Here is a 21,788-nt window from a genome sequence, read left to right as displayed (position 1 = left end):
ACTCAGTATAATGCTGATTTGAAAGAAGAGTGAAGACATTTTACTACCATGTCTTGCTTTTAGAAGTATCTATAGGTAATAAACAAACTGCTTTCTCCTGGGTTTCTTCTAGAAGCCTTTAGCCCATACTAGGACAGTCAGACCTCAGGTGTTTCTCCACTCTAGGGAATGGGCAGGCCAGGCTGCCCGCTCACTCACAGCCCAAACTGGTAAGACCTTGTCCAAATATAGGTATCCATTCTTTGATACAGAGCAGAAGGAAGCTCCTGGCCCAAGCAAGATGAAACTGTCCCCGGTGGCCTCTTCACCCTGTGCTCCAGATAACTGCTGTACCTGCCTCGCAGATGGCATTTCCTTTTGGCAGGTGGTAGTTTGCATAGCTGGCCTAAGGAATGCTGAGGATAATCCTTTTGCTTGTTTCCCTATAAAGCAAAGCCCCTTTTCTGTATCTAATTCCTGACCTAGAATCCCAACCCCACAGGGTTTATCTACATGATACTGATGAGGCAGACAGGACTTTGGGCAAGGTATCCATCAGAAATCCAGACCCCAGCCTTTTTAATGGACAGGACAGTTCTGTGCTTGTGACCCTGGTGCATGCCACTTAAGTTGCCACATTTGCACAAATCTGATTCTCCAGTTTCTTTTGCCCAAGAAGATACTAAACAAGAGTCCTAGGGCCTTTAAAAGTCTTCACTCAGCTTTTACTGATTCCTTGCTGCAAGATCCATCGCAACCATTCTTGTCTTCTACTCCTGGCAGTCTCCTGGGTCTCTTGCAGGACTCTGGCTCTTGTGTCTGCCACCTCTGGAATGTGCTGAGTCTTCTAGAACCCTGTTTTGCTTCCCCACTTTGCCACATTCTGGGTCTGCCCTCCTGACCTTGCCTTACTCTGTTTCCAGAGGCCCCAGTTAGGCCTTGGTGCAGCCATAGGACATGGAGGTCTAGCATTAGGCTCAGCAGGCTCACCCTCGGTGCTTCCCCTACAGCCTCCAGAGTGACATTTCTAAATGAGACTGAGTGCACAGGCACAACCAGTGTCACCTTCATTAGGATCCTTCTCTGACACTGTGGCTGAAGGATAGTACATCTTAATGTTAAAGCTAAGCTTCCGAACAGAAATTTTTAAAATATTTTAAAACAGAATAAACAAAATGCTGACATATTCTCTATTTGAATTCCTAAGTCTGTGCTGTTACCACAACTAGGTCATATGTGGAGACATTGGGAATAGAGGTTTTGTGTGGGAGAGGCTCATAAGAAAAATGTGATTCTGTATATTCTTGTATACTTTCATAGACTGAGAAAGCATACCCCAAATCTGGTTGTCAGTGGTTGCCTCTGGGGAGGAGAACTAGGACTCAGGGTGCCACAGGAGGGACAAAGAAGGTTGGTTTGAATACCTTTTTGTAGTTTATGAATTTTCTATCAAAAATGTATATATACCAGTAAGTCTCAGAAACCTTTCAGATGGCTGTTTGATGAATGGGATTTGCCCAGACTTAGAAGTGGGAAAACTCTGGCATGTGAGTACCCACAGCTTAGAAGCTGCCCTGGAAATCAGGTTGCATGTATCTTTTATAACACTTGATTCATTTGTTCATTTAGCAAATCTGTATCCAATGCCTGTAGCCAGTCCTGGGAGGTTGGGGAAGGCTTCTGGAAGAGGTGCTTTTCAAATTGTCTACAGCCTGAAGGAAGAGTTGAGCCAAAAAAGAGGAGGGGAAAGATGGTTCCAGGCAGAAGGAACAGCAATAGCAAAGACCTGATGGTGACCAGAGCACACCCAGGGCACTGAGGAAACACAGCATGGCAGATAGATCAGGCAGGCCAAGAAGTTTACAGTCATTGGAACACATTGAAATGTTTTAAGTAGGGAAATGATATGATCAGATTTTTTGTTTTTTGAAAGAATGCTCTGACTACATTAGTTAGAATGAATTGTAGTAAGAGAAGCCTGAAAGTGCACAGAATAAGCAGTGGCCTGGCAAAGAGACCGGTAGTCTGAATTAGACAAACGGTAGCAGGGATTTCTTTAGCACTCACCAGGCCTGGAGGAAGACTCAGGTGCCTCCACAGCCCACATTTCAGGAACTGGGCAGCCTTTCACCAAGTGACAGGAGGAGGCAGAGCTGTACTTAGCACTTGGATGTCAAAGAAGACCATTTAGGAAACTCATCCTTGAATCCTGAGAGGTCTCTCAAACACTGTGCAGAGACCTAAGGGCAGCTTAGTAGCTGAGCACTAACAGATACCTGAGAAGAATAGGACCTACATCTCAGAACCAAGGAACTGATAGATACTCAAACTGCCCATAAGCACTTAGGGAGGAGGTTCTGTGCTCAGCAGGTAAGCTGTAAGTCCTGGTGTCTGTAGTCCCAAGCACCTGGTATAACTAACTGTGTGTGTCTTTCCCCCATGGTAACAAGATTGGCATGAACCTCCAAATCCCTGCTCCCTGATCATGAATGCATCTGGACTGTTTATGAGGTTAGATTCAGTCTTTAGCAATTTTGGAACACTTTTTTCATTAGTATGAGTGGTGAGAGGAAGAAAGTATCATTTACTTCTGCCTCAGACTAGAGGATCCTGGAAGTCACCTTAAATCTAGTGATGGCTACTTGTTTAAACCATGGACTCAGTAGGCTCTACTGGTGGGAGTCACATGACCTAACTTCCTGCTGGGAAGCTGTGACGCTGTGGCTGAAGATGGTCTATTTTAAAGCTTCCTAACAGAAATTTTTAAAAACTTTAAAATAGAAATGGATTTTGTCAGTCTGAGAAATGGATCCCCCCAGTGTACATGTAGAGGTCTCATTCTTAAGCCGTTGCTCTGCTGACAGTGAGGATGGTGGTAGTGGTGTTGGCCGTAAGTTGCATTTAATGAGTTCTCACTATGTGTAGGTCCTGTGATAAGCATTTATTGATAACCTGCGGGTATGTGTTACTGTTCCCATCTAACAGAGGAGGAAATTTGGCTCAGAGAGAAAGTTGAGCAATTTGCCCCTGATGTCATTCATTAGTAATTAGTGGAACGCCACTTCAACTCATGGTCTGCCTGACTCTAAAACCCGTGTTTTAATTTTTACATTGTGCTATCTTTTTACATCTATGAAGAAGATAAATAAGACTGAGTCCTTATTTTAAATACCACCTGTGTTATTCATAGGAGCTTTTATAGTTTAGAGAAGAGGAGAGAGCCAGGTGGCATGAGGGAAGGATTGAGATGGTAAGGTAATAGGGAAGGTTTTAATGAAAAAGCAAGCTTTACCAAAATTAAAAAGTTAAAGAGCTTAAGTCAAAAAACAAGGTGCAGAACAGTGTAAGATGGAACTATTTGTGGAGAAAAAAGGCATACACACATTTACTTGTGTATACAAAGCACATCCTGGAAGAAGATATCATAATAGTAATTGCCTCCAGGGAAAGGAATAGGTGGCTGGGGAGGAAGGTAATTTATTTATTTTCTTTGTGAACCCTTCTTTACATTGTTTGAGTTTTGCCCTCAAAAACTAAATACAGCTATTTGTTTTTTTTAACTACACACTCAACCGAAATAGTATTAGTATAGAGTCCTCTATACTGAATATTCATTATTCAGGATCCTACAATTACAAAGTCGAAGTCTCTGTAATTCAGAGATAACCACTTAGGAACTAATCATTTATAAAAGCTAGTCTCTATTAAAAAAAAATTAATGTTGAGAATTTAATCTTAGATATAGAGTTAATGATAATACCCATGAGAATTCTATTACAAAATAGAATATAAACATTGAAAATCTTGAAAACCTATAAATGAAATTCTACTTAATGAAAATGAGGCAGCAGGAGATACTCTCTTTATATCTTCCAAAGTAGGAGATGAATAAAGTTTAGAGTTGTAAAATAGTTATAAAGAGTGAAGTATATTCCTAGTACATAGTTAGTTTTAAAGGTATAAAAGCTTTCACTGGAGGGACTAAAATTACTAATATAACCAATCAGAAGGTGATGGCAAAGTGGAAAACAGCACTTTGAGATATACCAGCTTCCCCATCTGTCATGTAGGAAAGCTGATAGGTTTTGTCTAAAAGTGACATTATAAGAAACAGTGATTTAGATCTATCAAAAAGCTAAAAAAACAAAACAAAACAAAAAACAACAACAACAACAACAAAAAAAGCTATACGGGGGGGTGCACCTTGGTGGCTCAATCAATTAAGAGGCCAACTCTTGATTTTTTTTTTTTTTTCCAACCTCGATTTCACCTCAGGTCCTGATCTCCAGGTATCTCCAGGTCATGAGATCAAGCCCCATGTCCATCTCTGTGCTCAACCCAGATTCTGCTTAAGATTCTCTCTCCGTCTCTGGGTGGCTTAGTTAAATGGCCAACTCCAGGTTTCAGCTCAGGCCAGGATTTCAGGGTCCTGGCATGGAGCCCCCATTAGGCTCCATATTCAGCAGGGAGTCTGCTTCAGGATTCTCTATCCCCCACTCTCAGGCATTGTCTCTCTTTCTCTCTCTCTAAAATGAATTTAATTCTTTTTTTAAAAAAAGCCTTATCTTAAAAAAAAAAAGCCTTATCTCTCTCTCTCCCTCTGCCCCTACACCTTGCTCTAAGATAAATAAATAAATCTTTTTTTAAAAAGTTAGAGAAAGAAGAAAATTTTTTAAATAGTTTATATTTTAAAAGATTGAATCTATAGGACACCTATAGGGAACCTGGGTGGTTCAGTGGTTGAGTGTCAGCCTGTGGCTCAGGTCGTGATCCCGGGGTACTGAGATCAAGTCCTACATTGGGCTCTTCACAGGGAGCCTGCTTCTCTCTCTGCCTGTGTCTCTGCCTCTCTCTTCTGTGTCTCTAATGAATTAATAAATATTATTTTTAAAAAAGATTGAATCTATAAAAGAGATCTAGCTGCTTGTAAAAGCAACATTATAAGGCTACAATCAGCAAAATCCATATTGGCAGAAATTTACACAGTTTTTCAACAAATAAATTACAAAGAAATGAGACACTGAAGATTAAAGGAAAAGTATGAGGTATATTAATGAAATACAATGTGTAGACTTTGGTTCCTGGTTTAAAAAATTAACTCTAAGAAAACATTAATGAGACAGAGAAGTTTAAGCATAGGCTATATTTTTTATGTTGAATGTGTTACTTATTAATTTTTTAAAGGGTCCTTATTTTATGGAGATATATACTAAAATATTTTTGGATGAAATAATAGGATGTCTAGGATTGACTTCAAAATCATCCAGGGGAAAAAAAAAAATCATCCAGGGGGTATGCCTGGATGGCTCAGCAGTTAAGCTCTGCTTTCGTCTCCAGGCATGATCCTGGAGTTCAGGGATCAAGTCCCACATCAGGCTCCCTGAGGGGAGCCTGCTTCTCCCTCTCTGTGTGTCTCTAATGAATAAATAAATAAAATCTTTTAAAAAAATCATCCAGGGGAAAGGGGAAAAGGCTGGTATATGGTATGAAAGAAATACCTAGCTAAGGTATTATAAGGTAAATAAGTTAGCTAAGTGTTGTTAATTCTTGAAGCCAAGTCATGGGCACATGGGAATTCATGGTGTTACTTTAAAAACTTTTGTGTATTTCTGAAGTTTTCATAATATTAATAAGTGAAGAAAAATAGTTGAATAATAAAAATGTAAGTGATCTTATAGTGGAAATGATGTATATGCTCTGATCATAACTATCTCAAAACAGAAATGAGTATGGAAGAGGTCTTATAATTATGGTGGCATGGTAGGATATGTTAACTTCTCTGATTTCCAGATTCTCTGTAGCATAGGTTTTCCTAAGGGTTGGGAGGGATTGTTACCCACTCCACAATCCCCCATTGTCTGCACCACTCTTCCTTACTGTATGACTATGTGAATATCTGTATTAGCACTTATCTTGGAATTTTGTATGTGTGTGTGAGTGACTCCTTGGCTGTGCACTCTTTGAGAATCTAATGGTGAGTTCCTGACATGTGGTTAGTGTTTGATAAATGTCTGTGGCCTAAACTGGTAACAGTGTGTAGCACAGGTTCCCAAAGAGGTTAAATATAAGGGATGTAGAAAGGGCCCTTTGATGAAGAAACTCCAGGTGTCAGCTGGAGAGCAGAATTGAGAAAGTAGAGAAGGTTAAGAAGTGAGGCAGCTACAGGGTTGAGGTCATTCACTCCAAGAAGTGGCAGTGACAGGGGTGCAAGTGTTGGGGGTCAGGGGTGTCAACTGGAAGGGATGATCAGGGAGGGAGCAATGGCTCATTTGTGTGAGCCCTCAGCCCCAGTCAGGACTCCAAAGCCTGAACCATTTTTGGTTTTATTCCCCAGGCCTGGTGAGTAATGTGGTGTTCACCAGTCACACCATGGAGCAGAGGCACCCTCTCCTTGTCCAGCTGCAGAGCCTCATCAGGGCTGCCAACCCTACTGCAGCCTTCATTCTTGCAGAAAATGGGATTGTCACCAGGTAAACTTACCAAGTTTACTTTATCCTATAGGACCAGCCACTTTCTCAAGGCAGAACCCTGGCAGAATGGCCCATAGGGTCTTTCATTTGTATCTAAGACCTACACATTTATATAAGTGCTTTTGATGTTGTGTAAAAATCAGCAAGAGGACCTCATGTGTCCGTATCCTGTACTGTTTTGAAATACTTTGTTTTGTTTTGTTTTTTTAAGATTTTGTTTATTTAGAGAGGGAGAGAACATAAGCAAGGGGAGGGGCAAAAGGAGAGAGAATTCCAAGCCAACTCCATGCTGAGCACAGAGCCTGACATGGGGCTCTATCTCACGATCCTAAGATCATGACCTGAGCTAAAATCAAGAGTCAGAGGCTTAACCAACTGAGCCATGCAGATGCCCCAAGATTTTATTTTTAAGTAATCTCTGCACTCAACATGGTGCTTAGATTTTTAACCCAAGACCAAGAGTTACATGTTTTACCTGGGCCAGCCAGGTACCCAGAGATATTTTGTTTTGATACATTCACATTTTCATGCCTTCAAAGGATGAAGTCAAGACTCTTTCAGTATTCCTTGTGTTAAGATGTGAAAGAAATGTCCAAGAGAACATAGAGAAATGACTTTTTTTTACTTCATGAACTTAAATCCAAATTACAAATTAAAAATAGAGAATTGATGACTTTGTGTGTGTGTGTATGAAGAGAAAACATTTGGTCATTTAACATATTTATTTGCTCAACAAAGATACACCAAAAGGTATATATTTTTATATAATTTTGACTTTGACCAAAGTAAAATATTTTACATATTCAGAAATTAAATTAACCAAGAAGCGTAAAACTAAAAACAAAAAAGTGAATCCATCTGTAGATCAAAGTAATAACAACCATACACACACACACACACACCAATTAATTAAAGTAACTTTTAAACATAATCCTCTGTTGGAATCCTGATTTCAAACATCACTTATTAGATAAGAAAGTGAGAAAGGTGAAGAAAAACCCTGTGGATGGTGGATTTGAATTGTGGAAGTCAATATAAATTAATTATTTCAAAACAAATGTATATTTCCTAGCTCTTCCCATTGAAAGGGATCAGAAATATTAATACCACAGTAGAATAAACACCTCTACCGCCAGATCTTGGTTTCTATATACCAGTTCCCAATATAAGGTATCAGGACTCCTTGGAGAATTGGCTGATTGCAGGTTTAGGGCAGGGAAAGTCCAAGGTGAGCCTGGTACATTTCGTGCTAAAAAAGCAAAGAGGTACCCCAAAGGTTAGTAGAGATATATCAAAACGATACTGGAGCTAGCTCAAGAAGCTCTCACTAGCCAAATTTGGGACAACTTAAGTATAAGAGAAAACAAATGTAATATCAAATTATAGCATATGATATAAAATGAGTCCATGGTGATACTAAAAAAATGGGGACAGGCAAGATATAAATCTCTTTAAACACTAATAAATAAATAAAGATTTATAGAACTAAAAAGTCACTACTTTGTAACCGTTGGTATAATATAGTACTTGATCTAGGCAAGAATCATCAGTGGATATTAAGAGCAGTGGGTGACAGATTATTGATGAAAAGGATATGAACTGGTCTCAAAGTATCACTGCCTGGACCACTTAGTGCTTCCAGTGAGAGGAAAGTACCTTCACAGTGGAGAGATCTAGTAGACATGACGTTGACTACATGATTATACTTAGCAAGATCACTAAGTGGACAGACTGACATTATGTGCCTCCTTCGTATGATGCTCTGGAAAGGACACAACCTCACCTGGATATTAATCTTACCAAAAATGTTTGACTGAATCTAACCATAAGAAAAGAACCAGACAAATCCAGATTGTGGGACACAATGGCACCGGCTTTATATCTTCAAAAACATCAGCTCCGTGAGAAACAAAACAAAAATTGGAAGAATTATTCTATCTTAAAGGGAAATAGAGATTATAAATTCAATAAGCATTCCCTGATTGTATCCTGGGTTGCCTTTCTGGCAAAACAGGGAAAATTTGAAAATGAATTAGATTTGTACTTCTCCAACTTTAATGTGCATATAGATCTCTTAGGATCTTATAAAAATGAGAATTCTAAAAAAAAAAAAAAAAAAAAAAGAATTCTGATTCAGCGGGTCTGAAATGGGGCCTGGGATCTTGTGTTCTGTTGAGCCTCCGGGTGATACCAGTACTGCTGGTCTACAGTATTAAATTCCTTGGGTATGATAATCGTAGTGTGGTTCTAAAAGAAAATGTCTTTCTTTGTTCTTAGGAGAGGTATACTTTAGGTGTGTGGTAAGAGAGAAGAGTGGATGCGTATGTGCTGGTGCATCTGTGGAGGGGAGGAAGCAAAATGGGTAGATGAAGATTGATTGTCCTAGTTAACCTGGGTTTTTCTGTATGTTTTCAAAGGAATGAAGACATTGAGCTGATTCTCTCAGAAAATAGTTTTTCAAGTCCTCAGATGCTACGATCTCGATATTTAATGTACCCTGGCTGGCAAGTATCATCACTGAAAAGTAGCTGAGATTTCTTTGTAAATGCAACGACTTAATCATTTACAGAAAAAAAGTGACATTTCAAGTGTTCTATGAGGGTGGGATGGCCTGCCATGTCCCAACAGCTGCTGGTCTTACCAGTAGCCCACTGCTCCACACATCTTGGGCTCCAACTTGGGAGCCTTACTGGATATTGAGACTTAGGGAGTGGCCCTGTGGGCACCAAGCACACCATGTCCTTTGTTTCCTCTAGCCTCTAGTGAGGGTGAGATGGCTGGCCTGGAACCAGGGAGTTACAGCCTTCCCAGGTGAAAGAGTTGCTCCTGAGAATACAGTGAGTCCTCTGAGGGGTCCCCCCTGACAGGTAGGCTCCCTGCCCTTGTGGCCCAGGGAATGTTTATTCTCTCCTGCAGACTCCCAAGTACATGAACCTCTCCTCCAAAAGGGAGAGGAGGAGGAAAGAGTGCCAAGGGTGCTGTAGTCATGCCAGTGCCAATATCACTTGAGCACTCACTGTGTGCTACACATTGTTCTAAGTTCCCCAGGACAGTAGCCACCAACCACATTTGGCTATTTAATAAAATGTAAATTAACAAAAATTAAGTAAAATCAGTCTCTCAGTCATACAAGCCACACTTCAAGTGCTTAGTAGTTACCTGTGGCCAACAGCTACCACATTGGACAGCACAGATCCAGAACATTTCCATCACAGAAAGTTCTGTTGGAAAGTGCCCTAAGAGCTCTATCTGTGTTATCTCATTAATCCTCAGACCAAGCCTATGAGGTAGGGTCCATTATTTTCCTTCTTTTAAGGATAAGGTAAGTGAGGAAGTGAGGAGTTAAGTGGCATATTCAAATTCATACAGCCAGTAAGTATGAAAGAGCTGCATTTCAAATGCAGCTAGTGTGACTCCAGAGCCCTCACACTATGTTGTGCTTGTCTCTGTATAGAATGGATTGTTCTGCTCTCTTGAAAGTTCTGGGAAAGACCGTTACTAAAGCTTGGCCAAACATATTCTCTTATGTTGATTTGGATTATCTTTGTTATCCTTACTCACTTCCCCCAGACAACTCTCTATGTCCTCCATATCATCCCTTTCATCACCATTGTTTTATACCAGCAAAAAACTGATTGCACTATGCTGATAAAACAAACAAATCCAGTTTGTGAAATTGAAGATTGAGGCATATTCTTAGAAGGAACGTCTGATTTGAGTTACATCATACTTGCTTAAACAGTGGGTAGGTGGATCATTTCTTATGCCTGAACAAGACAATTATATCTTAGCTAAAAAGAAACAGATGGAGCTTCTGAGGTGAAACCTTCCTCTCCAGTGACTGCAGTTACTGACCCTTTTCCTGCCACACCTCTGGGCCTGGTCGTGAGATTCCTGCTGTCTCCACCTAGTGCCTAGGAAAGCACCCATTCTCTAGTCCATGGTGACTCATTCTGGGCATCGTGCATGTGACCCAACTCAGGGCACAGACTTTCCTGGAAGTAGAATGATCCAAAAGAGAGCCAGGTATAAAAGGTTCATTAGAAACCTCTATGAATCTAAAGTCTGAAGCCTTCTCTTTACCAGGAAGATCAATGCTTATAGAGAATCAGAGATGGAGAGGCCTTAGAGTCACCCTTCATTCAGGCTCTCCCCCTTCTGAATCCCTTCCTAGGATTCAGATAATTTAATCTTTTAACAAGGTGGCAGCCATGAGACTCCTACATATCCCTGTATACTTTTCCTTCCCTCACTGAATCAGGGCCCACCACCTCAGAGTGAATAGGCTTTAGCTCTGGATGTGCTCAGCTCTGTGTTGTGCAGATTCTCAGCCATTCCCCTCCCACAACCCTCTCTGTGCTCATCGACCCATCCCCATCTCCTCTGGTAGAAGGCTTATTTCTAGTTTTGCAGGAAACCTTCACTTTTCCCTTGGCCCCTCCCAATTTCCTTAAGGATTCAGGCTCTGAACAAAGAGCCAGAGAAGCAGATGGTCTCCCATGACTTATTTAGGTGGGGAGAGGGCAAGTGAACATGTCAGTATTACAAAATTATCATGCCAGCACCTTACTTTAAAGAAAGCATAAGGGGTAAGCTATTCTCAATACATATGATGTAAAATTCAAATCGGTAGAGCTATTTTAAAGCAAAGGAAACTAATAAAATATAATGGACTGGAAGAAAATGTTCCCATAATATGTGGCAAAGCATTAATATAATATTTGAGAAGCTTATTTTGATACCAAAGAGAAACAACCCAGTTCATATAGATGTGGACAGTTCACTTTTTTTTTTTTTTTTTTTAAGATTTCATTTATTTTAGACAATGCATGAACGGGGAGAGGGACAGAGAGAGAGGGAGAGGGAATCTCAAGCAGACTCCTCTCTGAGTGTGGAGTCCAAGCAGTGCTCAATCCCAAGACCCTGAGATCATGACGTGAGCTGGACACTTAACTGACAGAGCCACCCAGGTACCCTTGGACAGTTCACTTTAGAACAAATATAAATGCCAGCCATGATAACAGAATTCCATTTTAGTAATATTCAGAAATGTAAAATGATGGCTTACTGTTGTTTTGATTGACACCTGTTACACTTAACCAAAAATATCTATAAGAATCATTGCTGGGGGAATTGTTGTGAAACTGAAACACTCTTCTATTGGGAGTGGTGTAAATTATTATCCATGAGGTGGTTACAACCTTTCCTGGATTGATTCTATCATGGGGATTCATCTCAAAGAATAATTAAAAAAAAAATGACAATTCCATAATTTTGGAAGTTAGGTGATGGGGATTTATTGCACTGTCTTTGCATGTCTTTGAAATTTTCCATATAAACTTAAACTTTTTTTTTATTTTTTATTTTTTTTTAAACTTAAACTTTTTAAATGCTCTAATATGGCATGTTCTTTTTTTTTTTTTTTTTTTTTTAAGACTTTCTTTAGGGGTGCCTGCCTTCAGCGCAGTCATGATCTCAGGGTCTTGGGATCAGGCCCTGCATCAGGCTCCCTGCTCAGCGAGGAGACTGCTTCTCCTTCTCCCTCTGCCATTACCCCCGCTTGTGCTCTCTGGCTCTCTCTGTCAAATAAGTGAAATCTTAAAAAAAAAAAAAGACTTTTTTTATTATTAAGTGATCTCTATACGCAGTGTGGGGCTTGAGCTCACAACCCCAAGATCAAGAGTCACATCCTCCACCAGCTGAGCCAGCCAGGTATTCCTGAACTTGTTAATAAGTCTGTGGTTGGCATGATGTCTGCTGAATTCAAAACAGAAAGTAGAGCAGAGGTGCCCTACCTCTTTAGTTCCTTCTGGAAAGTGTGCACATCCAAATGTACAGTCTGTTAAACTGCCCTCAGCAATGGTGGGATATAGTTGAGGCCCTGAGGAAGAGCTCTAAGGGTGTCAGCCCCAATCTCAGGTGGCACATTGGTAGGCCTCAAAGATAGATGGCCTGTGGTTCTATGTGCAACCATGCTTCCCAGTCTCAAGCTGAAAGAGACATACACGTATTTAAAACAAGTGTTTTGTACCCAAAAAGGCACATAAGAAACAACCCAAATATTACAGGATAAATGATACGTAATTCATCCCAGAGCAGTATATAACAAAACTCAAAGCCCCAATTACTTGTATTTAGAACTTTTTAAACCTTTTAGGTATGAAGGTAAATTTGATGCTGGATCAGTCTTTCCACTGATGGTTCAAATCTGCGTATGGTTTGGTCGCCCCCTGGAGAAGACTCGCTTCGTGGCCAAGTGTAAAGGTAAACCTTGATTGACACGTCTCAGACCCTGATAAAACAGTACCACAGAGTTGTTCCTGCTTCCTGGTACCATTTTAGTATTACGTGTGCTATGTTTTCTGTTCACCATTAGGGTCCAAAAACGGGTAGAGGGATTTGAGGACCCGGGAGTGCCCCACCCCTGGGAACAGTGGCAGAGCCCCTGCGGAGGGTCTGATAGAGGGAGAACCTGTGAGCCCAGGTTCCTCTAGTGAGAGTCCTTCCCAGTCCCTAACCCTCCCAGCTGTGTGCCCTGAACTTGTCCTCTTCTTCCACCAGCAATTCAGTCTTCCATCAAGCCAAGTCCCTTCTCTGGAAACATCTACCATATCCTGGGCAAAGTGAAGTTTTCAGGTAACTGGGGAATTGGATATGGGGGTCCTGTACTATGGAATGCTCATATCTCATGATATGGGTTCATAGCTTCCCACAGATGCTGGTCAGACTCTTTCAAAACCCTCGAATCTGGGCTTGACACCAGTGGCTTTTCTAGCCCTCCCCCCCGCCCCCCACACCTTTCTGCAGATCCTGCTCCACAGTGGAGGATATGTCCTCTATCTTCCCCTGGATGGCCTGCCTAGGACCTCTCCTCACAGCTCCTTGACTTCCTTGTTCCAGAGACTAGCACTTCCCCCAACTCCTTCAAGCCATCCATGGCCTCTTAGACCTCCTACTCGGAGCTGCCCCAGTGCTAAGCTCTTCAGCTCCATATCCATTGCTGCCAGAGTTTTCAAGGCTTCACTTGCCTTCTCCCTGTTTATCAGCCTTAGTCTTCTGGAACCCTCATGATCTGAAGTCTGTCCATCCTGGGCTGGAGATCAGAGAAGGCCTCAAAACAAGGAGTTATTCAACTCAGCATTGAGAAAGGGGAGAATATTCTAGGGAAAAGGCACAGCATGTGCTTTGGAACCATGGCACATTGCAAGAACCAGGAAGGGTTCACTGTGATTGACACCTAATGGGAATATGTCTATTAAGGCATTTTTAGCTATTATAACAGAAAACCTCAACTCAGCTAGCAGGTGTTAGCTATATAATAAGAAGTGAAGAGGTCAGGCAGCATAGCAAGGCCACAGAGGACACAGGTAATAAGTGTTCTTCTATTCTTGATGTGTCAGCCTGCCCTCAGGTTCCCACCTCTCATTTCCAGGTAGTTCTACAGGTCTAGGTGTCACATCCAAACATAACACCCACCTGATAGGATAGGCTCTTCCTGTGGGTGGTTTTGTCAATACTGACACCAATTATTGAAGCACCTCCTGCCACTTCTCCACAGACTTCTCTCTTTGGCCACAGTTGAGTTGCCATGACTTCTAGGGAATTAGTATTGGAGGAAGAGTGGGATGCTGGCAGGCAACCATCAGTGTCTGCCATAGGGAGTCACTGAGAGTTGTAAACATGGAACCATCTGAGTTCAGATGAAAGATGACACCAAAAAAAAAAAAAATTAGATGACATCACCCATACAAAAGAATCTCTCAGGGTCCTTAACTCATGCCTTTGGCCTAATTTATGTTACTGATTTTGAAACTTTGGCCCCATACTCAAGCCTACTTAACTCAAGCTCCAATAGAGTCCCCCAGTAGCTTCAGAGGTCATAAAACCTCCTTCCCTCTCACCCTGTATTCCTCTTTATTTAGACCTTCTCTTGGCCCCTTTCTTATTTAAGTTATTCTCTCTTTGTTTTAGATCCCTTTCTCACCCTGCTTTTTAGGGGGACCTTGCCCTTATGTCTCCAGTCTAAGAAGCCCCTGGCTTCTCAGTCAATAAGCCCAGTCCCATCTCTCCTGTTCCTATCACATGACCCTTCTGCAGCACTTGTATGTTGACAGCCTCTTCCCTTGGCTTGTCTCAGGCCTCCACTGAGACCAAAGGGGCTTTCCTCTCATAGTCCCCTTCTGGGCTAGTGATGTCCACCTGATTACCAAATCAACCAAGCCAGAAATTTACATTGCTCCTCCCTCTCTTACTTCCTCTTTTCTAACTTGACACCAATCATGGCAGTTCTCCCTCCTGCATATGTCACAGGAATCTGTCCCCAACCATCGACACATTACATCTTAGTGTAGCTTTATCCTTTCGGGACTCTGGAACTCCATGTGTTCTCCTTGCAGACTCTGAGAGGGCCATGGAGGTCTGCCACAACACTCTGGCCAATTCTCTGAGCATTGTCCCGGTTTTGGAGGGACCCTCACCACCGTCCGATTCCAGAAGCACACCTCAAGATAGCAGCGGACAGCAGGAGTGTTACCTTGTGTTCATCGGCTGCTCCCTGAAGGAAGAAAGTGTCAAGGACTGGCTGCGGCAGTCAGCTAAGCAGGTGGTTCCCAAAGCCCAGATACGTTTGGCACAAATGTGCCCAGCACACCCAGGGCTGCTCCTGGCCTTGGGCTAGGAGCCCCTCCATGACCTCCCTCCTGGTCTGCCCGTCACAGGCTCAGCCAGCACTTTCAGAGATGCTTTGAGAGTGAGAGGAAGCCACTCAGGGTAACCTCAAGGCAGACCTATTCTTACAGCCATTTCTAATTCTTTTGCTAAGGCAAATTGCAGTTATTAGGTGGCTTAACCGAGACCTGGGTGAAACCTCGTGGTTCCATGTGGATCCTGGGTCAGCCTGGTGGTCTAAATGCAATATATATTTTCTTAGCTGAACCTAATTCAGGGACTGTCCTGTGTTCTGAGCCCAGAATCCTTCTATACTTGGGTACTCTCTCTAGAAAAGAGAGACAACAAAGATATGCTTACAACGATTTGCAAACCAAGACTTCGGGCATTGATAGCAGTGAGCCCAGGGCCCTAGAAACAGGTGCAGGGAAGAAGATTCTTACCTGTAGAGGCCCACAAGCATCTTTAGCCCAGTACTGCAAAGAAAAATAAAACCCAGACTGGAATTAAAATCCTCTAATATGAGACACCTGAGTGGCTCAGTGGTTGAGTGTCTGCCTTTGGCTCAGGTTATGATCCTGGGGTCCTAGAATCAAGTCCCTCATCAGGCTACCCACAGGGAGCCTGCTTCTCCCTCTGCCTATGTCTCTGCCTCTCTCTGTGTCTCTCATGAATAAATAAAAGCTTTTTAAAAAAAATCCTCTAATATGACACAAGCCTTGGGTGCTAGGCCTCTTAGCACAGCCTCAGGGGTTTACCTTGACTTAGAATTCTGGAAATAGTGTTGGTTGGGCCCTGCCTGGATCCTTTGTAGATGCTTAGTTGAAACCTGTCTGTTGGGCAGCCCCGGTGGCACAGCAGTTTAACGCCGCCTGCAGCCCGGGGTGTGATCCTGGAGATCCAGGATCGAGTCCCACATCGGGCTTCCTGCATGGAGCCTGCTTCTCCCTCTGTCTGTGTCTCTGCCTCTCTCTTCACTCTCTCTGAATGAATAAATAAATAAATCTTAAGAAAAAAATGTTAAAAAAAAAAAAAGAAACCTGTCTGTTATACTGAGGAATGGCTACTTGTAGGCTATGTATTTCTCAGATAAACTGGATGAACTCCTACATGGTTGACCAGGGGACTTCCTTTTGTCCCTTTGTCTGCGTGTCTGGCACTGATGGGGTTTAGAGTCGAGGATCTGCTATTTGCAAAAGCACTAGTGTTTCCTCTGCTGCTTGTTTGCCCTGGCACACAGCGTTCTGTGGTAGTAAGTGGTCTTCTTAAGGGGAGACAGTCAGGATACTGTGTCCAGGCCATAAGAGTGCCTATGCTTGTCTTTCCCTGCTTCTGGGATCTTATTCATGTAACTGGTCCCCAGAGCCCTGAGCCCTCACCTATTCATGTACTTCCATCAGCTCTGTTGGGACCTGACCCCTCCCTCCCTATATCTCTACACAGAAGCCTCAGAGGAAAGCCCTGAAGACCAGGGGGATGCTGACCCAACAGGAGATCAGGAACATCCACGTGAGTCCCCTAAGAAACCCAGAGCTATCCTTCTGGGCTGGCACAGTTCCATCCTTTAGGATCCCCTGAGTGAGGGAGCTCTTTGTAGGGCATTCTGGAGGTCTTGCTTCTCTCAAGCCATAGAGGGAAACTGGGTGTAGAGGAACCTTAGCCCATCCAGCCTTGTAGCCTGAGAGAGGAAGAGGATAGAATGACCTCTCATGTGACCTGGGCATGAGATTGAGGAGAAGCAGTGCCTGTGGGAGAAAGGGATGATGTGAAGTCCTGTTTTGACATGCTGTTGAAGTAGGCACAGAAGTCCTTTCTCCTCCCATCCGTCTGTGCTAGATAAACCACAGGTAAAGCAACAGGGCCCAGGAAGAACTCAAGGTCCAGAAGCTGCTGATAAGCAGGTGGTAGAATCTTGGAACCAGCAGGAGAGGCGCTTTGATGACCCCATCCCAGCCTCTTCCCCAGTCCTCACCTCACTGGGGCCTTTTCCTGAGGGGTTTGGAGGCAAAGGCTAAAAGGGACAGAGTCCAGGCTCCAGCACAGGCTATATCACTTCCCGTAGTGTAATGAGTGAATGGGAGAGGATCTGGGACTCCAGGAGCCCCTGCTTTGGACTTGAGGAGGTCCCTTTCATATCCAGCTTCTGTCCTGGGCAACCCTGGGTGCTCTGGAGAAGAGACTGTGGGTACCTCAGAAGGCAGTCCTTGTAGTGTGTAGTCCTTGTTGCTCCAAAGGAACATTTGGAGCAACATGGATTTGAGTACAAGTAGCTTACTTTTGGAAGTGATTCTAGGAGACACTAGCAGGGACGTGGGAAACTAAGAGAATGAAGGAGAGACAGCTAACGAAGGGTATGTTATCAAACCAGTACCACTGAGGACAAGTGGAGCTTAATCCCATGAGGAGCTCCCAGAGTTCCTTCTGTCAGTTACTCTGTGAGGACTGCTGTGGGAGCCATTTCCTCACATGTCTAGCCTTACATGGGGCAGAGTGGGCTATCATGCTAAGGTCATAGGCTTGTTTATTTGTCTCTAATAAATAAGCAAATGATAGAAAGTGGTCAGATCATTTTAACAGGACTCTTTTTTCCTACAGGTAAAACGCCACCTGGACCCCCTGCCCGCGGGCTATTTTTACAATGGCACCCAATTTGTCAACTTCTTTGGTGACAAGACTGATTTTCATCCACGTATCCTTAGAATCTATGGTGGGAAGGTTGGGGGTGTGTGGAAGCCTGATCATAAAGAGGGTGGGTGTCTGCTGGAGCCACAGCAACCTAACCCCTAGAGTAGCTGCGTTCTGGAAACACACAACAAGCCACAGAGGCAGGCTTTTCATTTTGGCCTTCTAATGTCATTAACAATAATTTTGCCTTCATTCAGCGATTGCTAATACACCTGTGGGTTGTAGTTTAATGTAGCTGTGGTGACATCCTGAGTTCTGGGTTGTAGTTTAAATGTAGCTCTGGTGACATCCTGCATTCTGTGGTCATCAGGATCATAATTGACAAATTGGAGACTAGATGTGATTACAATAGTTAACCTGTGAGAAAATGGACAGGAGTCCTGCTATGTGCTTATGAATGCTGAAGGGCTCAGCACTACACCTCAAGAAGGAACCTGTACCACCCCTGACCTCTTCTCTATAGCTGTGGTGCTGCCAGTATATAAAAAAAGCCCAGTAGGTAGGCTTTGTGTGGGCTGAGCACTCACCTGCCCACAGATTCCTCTGGGCCTGGGCAGGCTCCCTTGTCCTCCTGGCACAGGGCTCTCTTCCTTAATGAGATGCCAGTTATGGACCAGTTCATGAATGACTATGTGGAAGAAGCCAACCGGGAAATCGAGAAGTATAACCGAGAGCTGGATCAGCAGGAGTACCATGACCTCTTTGAGCAGAAGCCCTAGGGGAAGGCTGGGGCATACATCCTGCAGAATGTCCACCCTAAAGGTGGACGTTCAGAAATGGGGTTACTGAACCTCAGCTCTCCCAGAGGCCCCTCCCTAAAGGGGCTGTCCTTGTTCTTCTTGGCCTTTGTATACTGGCTTGAGTGCATGTTGTCTTTATCTTCACACAGCGCTGAAGAGCATCACCTGCACCACTGATGGGGGGGGGGGGGGGGCTCATGGAGGATGAACAGATAAGGACTGCCCTGTGTATGCGTCTGGCAGCCCAGAACCTCTGGGTCTCTCGTCACAGTACCTCCTTTGGGCTATTGAGGCACTGTGACAGAGAACAGCATTTGTACACAGAGGAGCTTTTGGGATGTAGAAGGAACCCTGGCTGCCTGAACTGTGGCCATGCCTAGAGGACCAAGCCACCACAAGCTTTGGGCCTCAGACACTGCCCCAGGAGAACTGTGTTCCCAGTGGAACTTCCAGCCTGCCTTCCCACTTAGGCCCCTTGCATTGAAGGAGCTGGCCCTGCTGGCCCTGGGGAGTAGCCCCAGGGGAGTAGCCCAAGCCCAACCCACAGAGCCACAGCTTGGGCTGAGGTCAACAGTTTATTCTAAGATGAAGGGATGTCCCCTTATAGACTAACTGAGGGGAAAGGCATGTTGCTTTCCAGAGGCATGAGGCCTTTGAATTATTATAAGCAGTCTCCCTGGAGGTTGGTTTTGTGCTCCCCTCATGGCATCATTCTGGTTTGCCTCATTCAGCCCCTCTGATGATGCTTCACCTTACTTTTGAGGGGAGCATCCTGCAAGTGCTTACTCTTAGGCCCAGGGCTCTGATTACTTGTGGAGCCTCCCTGAAGGGGGCTTACTCTCCAGCAGCCAGCCCTCACTTGAGCCTTGCCAGGGAAGGCTTGGTCTTCAGCCACAAACTTCAGGAAACTTATGTCCCCAAGCATTGTTTCAAAGAATTCCAATATCCAGTTTAGAAAGCCTTCCAGTGGCTTTGTTTTCAGCTGAACCATAAAGCAGAGGGGAATTACAAATGTACCCCATACCTGACTTCCAGAATCACTATGGGGGGTGGGTCACAGGCACTGATATTTGGGTGATGCCTGTTAGGACTTTAGCGCCTCAGCGGCCTAGATTGTAAATGCTTTCTGAATTTTACTTTTTTTTTTTTTTTTTTTTTGCATGTCTTAGGAAGAAGCACATAGATGAAACCAGCAAAGTTTCCAGTAATGTAGAGGGGTTTTTGAGAATGGCCCCTGGCACAGAGGGGAGATTAAGAAAGGATGGAGCACATGTGGCCTATGTGCCTGGTCACTCAGAGGCCTCCATGCAAGTAGCAAAGCAGGTGTTAAGGGCTTGTCAATAAAATGTACTTGTATTAGAAAAAAATAATCTGTATTTAAAGCCAAATGAACAAAACCCCAAATACCACTCAATAAGAAATCTTGCATGAAGAAAGCCTTCTGAAAAGGCCCATGTACTCCAATTCCAGCTCCCAAAGCTGGTGGTGACAAGGGCCCAGATATGGAGCCCAAGTCTGGGAGCACCTCATTTCTGGTTGGCCAGAGGCTGGGGTTCCATAGTGGGCCTGTCTCTACTTCAGAATCAATAACATAGATCTTAAGTGCAATTGATGAAATAAGCAATGAGTTACTGTAGCTTCCTTTAGCTCTACCGAGCTCTTTTTAAAAACTCAGACTTGAGCAGCCTTAGAAAAAGGAGAAGTGGGGTGGGTGGGGAGGGTAGGGGAACCATAGGCCATTTACTCCAAGTGGGTTGCTGTGAACTTTTAAATGAAAGCTCTAGATTAAGGAGCTCGAGCCATTTCCTGGCTGCTGCACAAAAGAGTTTTTAAAGAGGGTTCAGAGCCCGCACATAAAAGCGGGTCTTCCCACTGCGTGGGGCTCTACTACGTGGTGGTCTTGGTTTCTTACCATTGTCCACAGAAATGCTCTCTCACCAACTTGCCCCACTGTCCCAATTCCTCTACTGTTAGAGGGAATACTGTGATTACCTCAACTTGAATATGAAACTGTGATTGAAAAAAGTCAAAACGTTAAGTTCCAAAGCCAAAAAGGCAGAACTGGCTGAGGCCTCTGGTGACGCTCCTCAGCTTTCTCGGGAGTGTAAAGGGGCACATTGGCGAAAGGGCATTCCTTGGGGGCACACTTGCTGTGCCCCTGGTGAAGAGGCACACTAGCTGTGTAAGCTCTTTGAGGACTGAAGCAGGGAGGATGCTCCCCCCTTGCACTGCCCCTTCTAGAACCTGCTGGGTGCCTATGGGTTCTGACTGTGAAGTTTTAATATCCACTTGATTCCTCTGGGAGCTCCAGGAGGAGGGACAGGGTCTTAGGCTGTCTCCAGAGGAAGGGCCATGACACTGTGTTGTAGATTTTGACCTTAGGAGTGGATGCCAGGGACCCAGCAGCGACATCAGGTGTAGTAGATTCCTTAGGGAGAAGCAGAAGTCCTCCAGGGGTTTACGTGCTTTTTGCCAATTTTCCTATTAGCAGCTTCAGTTTTATATCACCCAGAGTGAGTGTGATAACATTGAAGTCGCTGAAGTTATGGGTTATTTTACGTTTTGATATGGGATTTTTTTTTTCTTTTTTTGATTGGAAGGAGGCAGAAATTGGAGAAAAGGGATCACCCTGGGAAGGGGCTGCTGGCAAGGAGTCCAACTGGCCCCATCCAAGCCCTTGTGGCTGTCTGACCTGAGGCCAGGACACTGGGCCTTGCTGGTAGCAAGAAAAAGTTCCCTCCTAAATTCTCTTAGGATTTTGGAGAATTTTTGCACAGTAATAAGCTCTGGGTTTGCTCTTTGGGCTTCTCAAAAGGGAAAAGTTAACTCAAAGATTGTAAACTATTAAGTATTCCAGCATGTTGCTGACCTAGTTGGATAGTTGTACCTCAAAAAGTAGGTGAGAAAAGGCTTCCTTGTCCCAGGTTGTCAAATAATGACAGAAGAGCTCACTTACGTGCCAAAATTCACTTTTATACTAGTTTTTCAGTGCTTTAATATTTGTAACTTAAATTTTAAAACTCATATTTACAAACACTACTGTAACTTCAGTGAAACTGAATTGTGTGATTGAAGCTTTTTGCTTATTATAGTATTTATTACACTACTTAATTCAGTAAATATATAAAAGTAGCCTTCAATTTATTTTTATATTATTTTACATGTTTTTACCTGCAGTTGTGTATGTGAATTTACCTTGGTAACTGAGATATCATGCTAAGGACCAATAAACTCACTGAACAAGCAA

The 21,788-nt window shown here is 43.5% G+C and overlaps 1 protein-coding gene across 2 annotated transcripts in view; it reads left to right on the top strand.

Annotated features, from left to right (window-relative positions):
- Positions 1 to 21,788, top strand: part of DNAAF9 (dynein axonemal assembly factor 9) — a 143,381-nt gene extending 121,593 nt beyond the window's left edge. For both annotated transcript variants that reach the window (XM_072736258.1, XM_072736257.1), the window contains exons 30-37: positions 6,314 to 6,449; positions 8,867 to 8,953; positions 12,607 to 12,713; positions 13,011 to 13,085; positions 14,846 to 15,051; positions 16,560 to 16,625; positions 17,712 to 17,805; positions 18,408 to 21,788. In XM_072736258.1, coding sequence (XP_072592359.1) covers positions 6,314 to 6,449; positions 8,867 to 8,953; positions 12,607 to 12,713; positions 13,011 to 13,085; positions 14,846 to 15,051; positions 16,560 to 16,625; positions 17,712 to 17,805; positions 18,408 to 18,520 — 884 coding nt within the window. In that variant the 3' untranslated portion in view covers positions 18,521 to 21,788. The remainder of the gene's footprint in view (positions 1 to 6,313; positions 6,450 to 8,866; positions 8,954 to 12,606; positions 12,714 to 13,010; positions 13,086 to 14,845; positions 15,052 to 16,559; positions 16,626 to 17,711; positions 17,806 to 18,407) is intronic.

Source organism: Vulpes vulpes, chromosome 14, assembly GCF_048418805.1.
Source record: "Vulpes vulpes isolate BD-2025 chromosome 14, VulVul3, whole genome shotgun sequence".
NCBI lineage: Eukaryota > Metazoa > Chordata > Mammalia > Carnivora > Canidae > Vulpes > Vulpes vulpes.
Note: the sequence above shows the minus strand (reverse complement) of the source record. Positions and strands in the feature narration are given on the sequence as shown.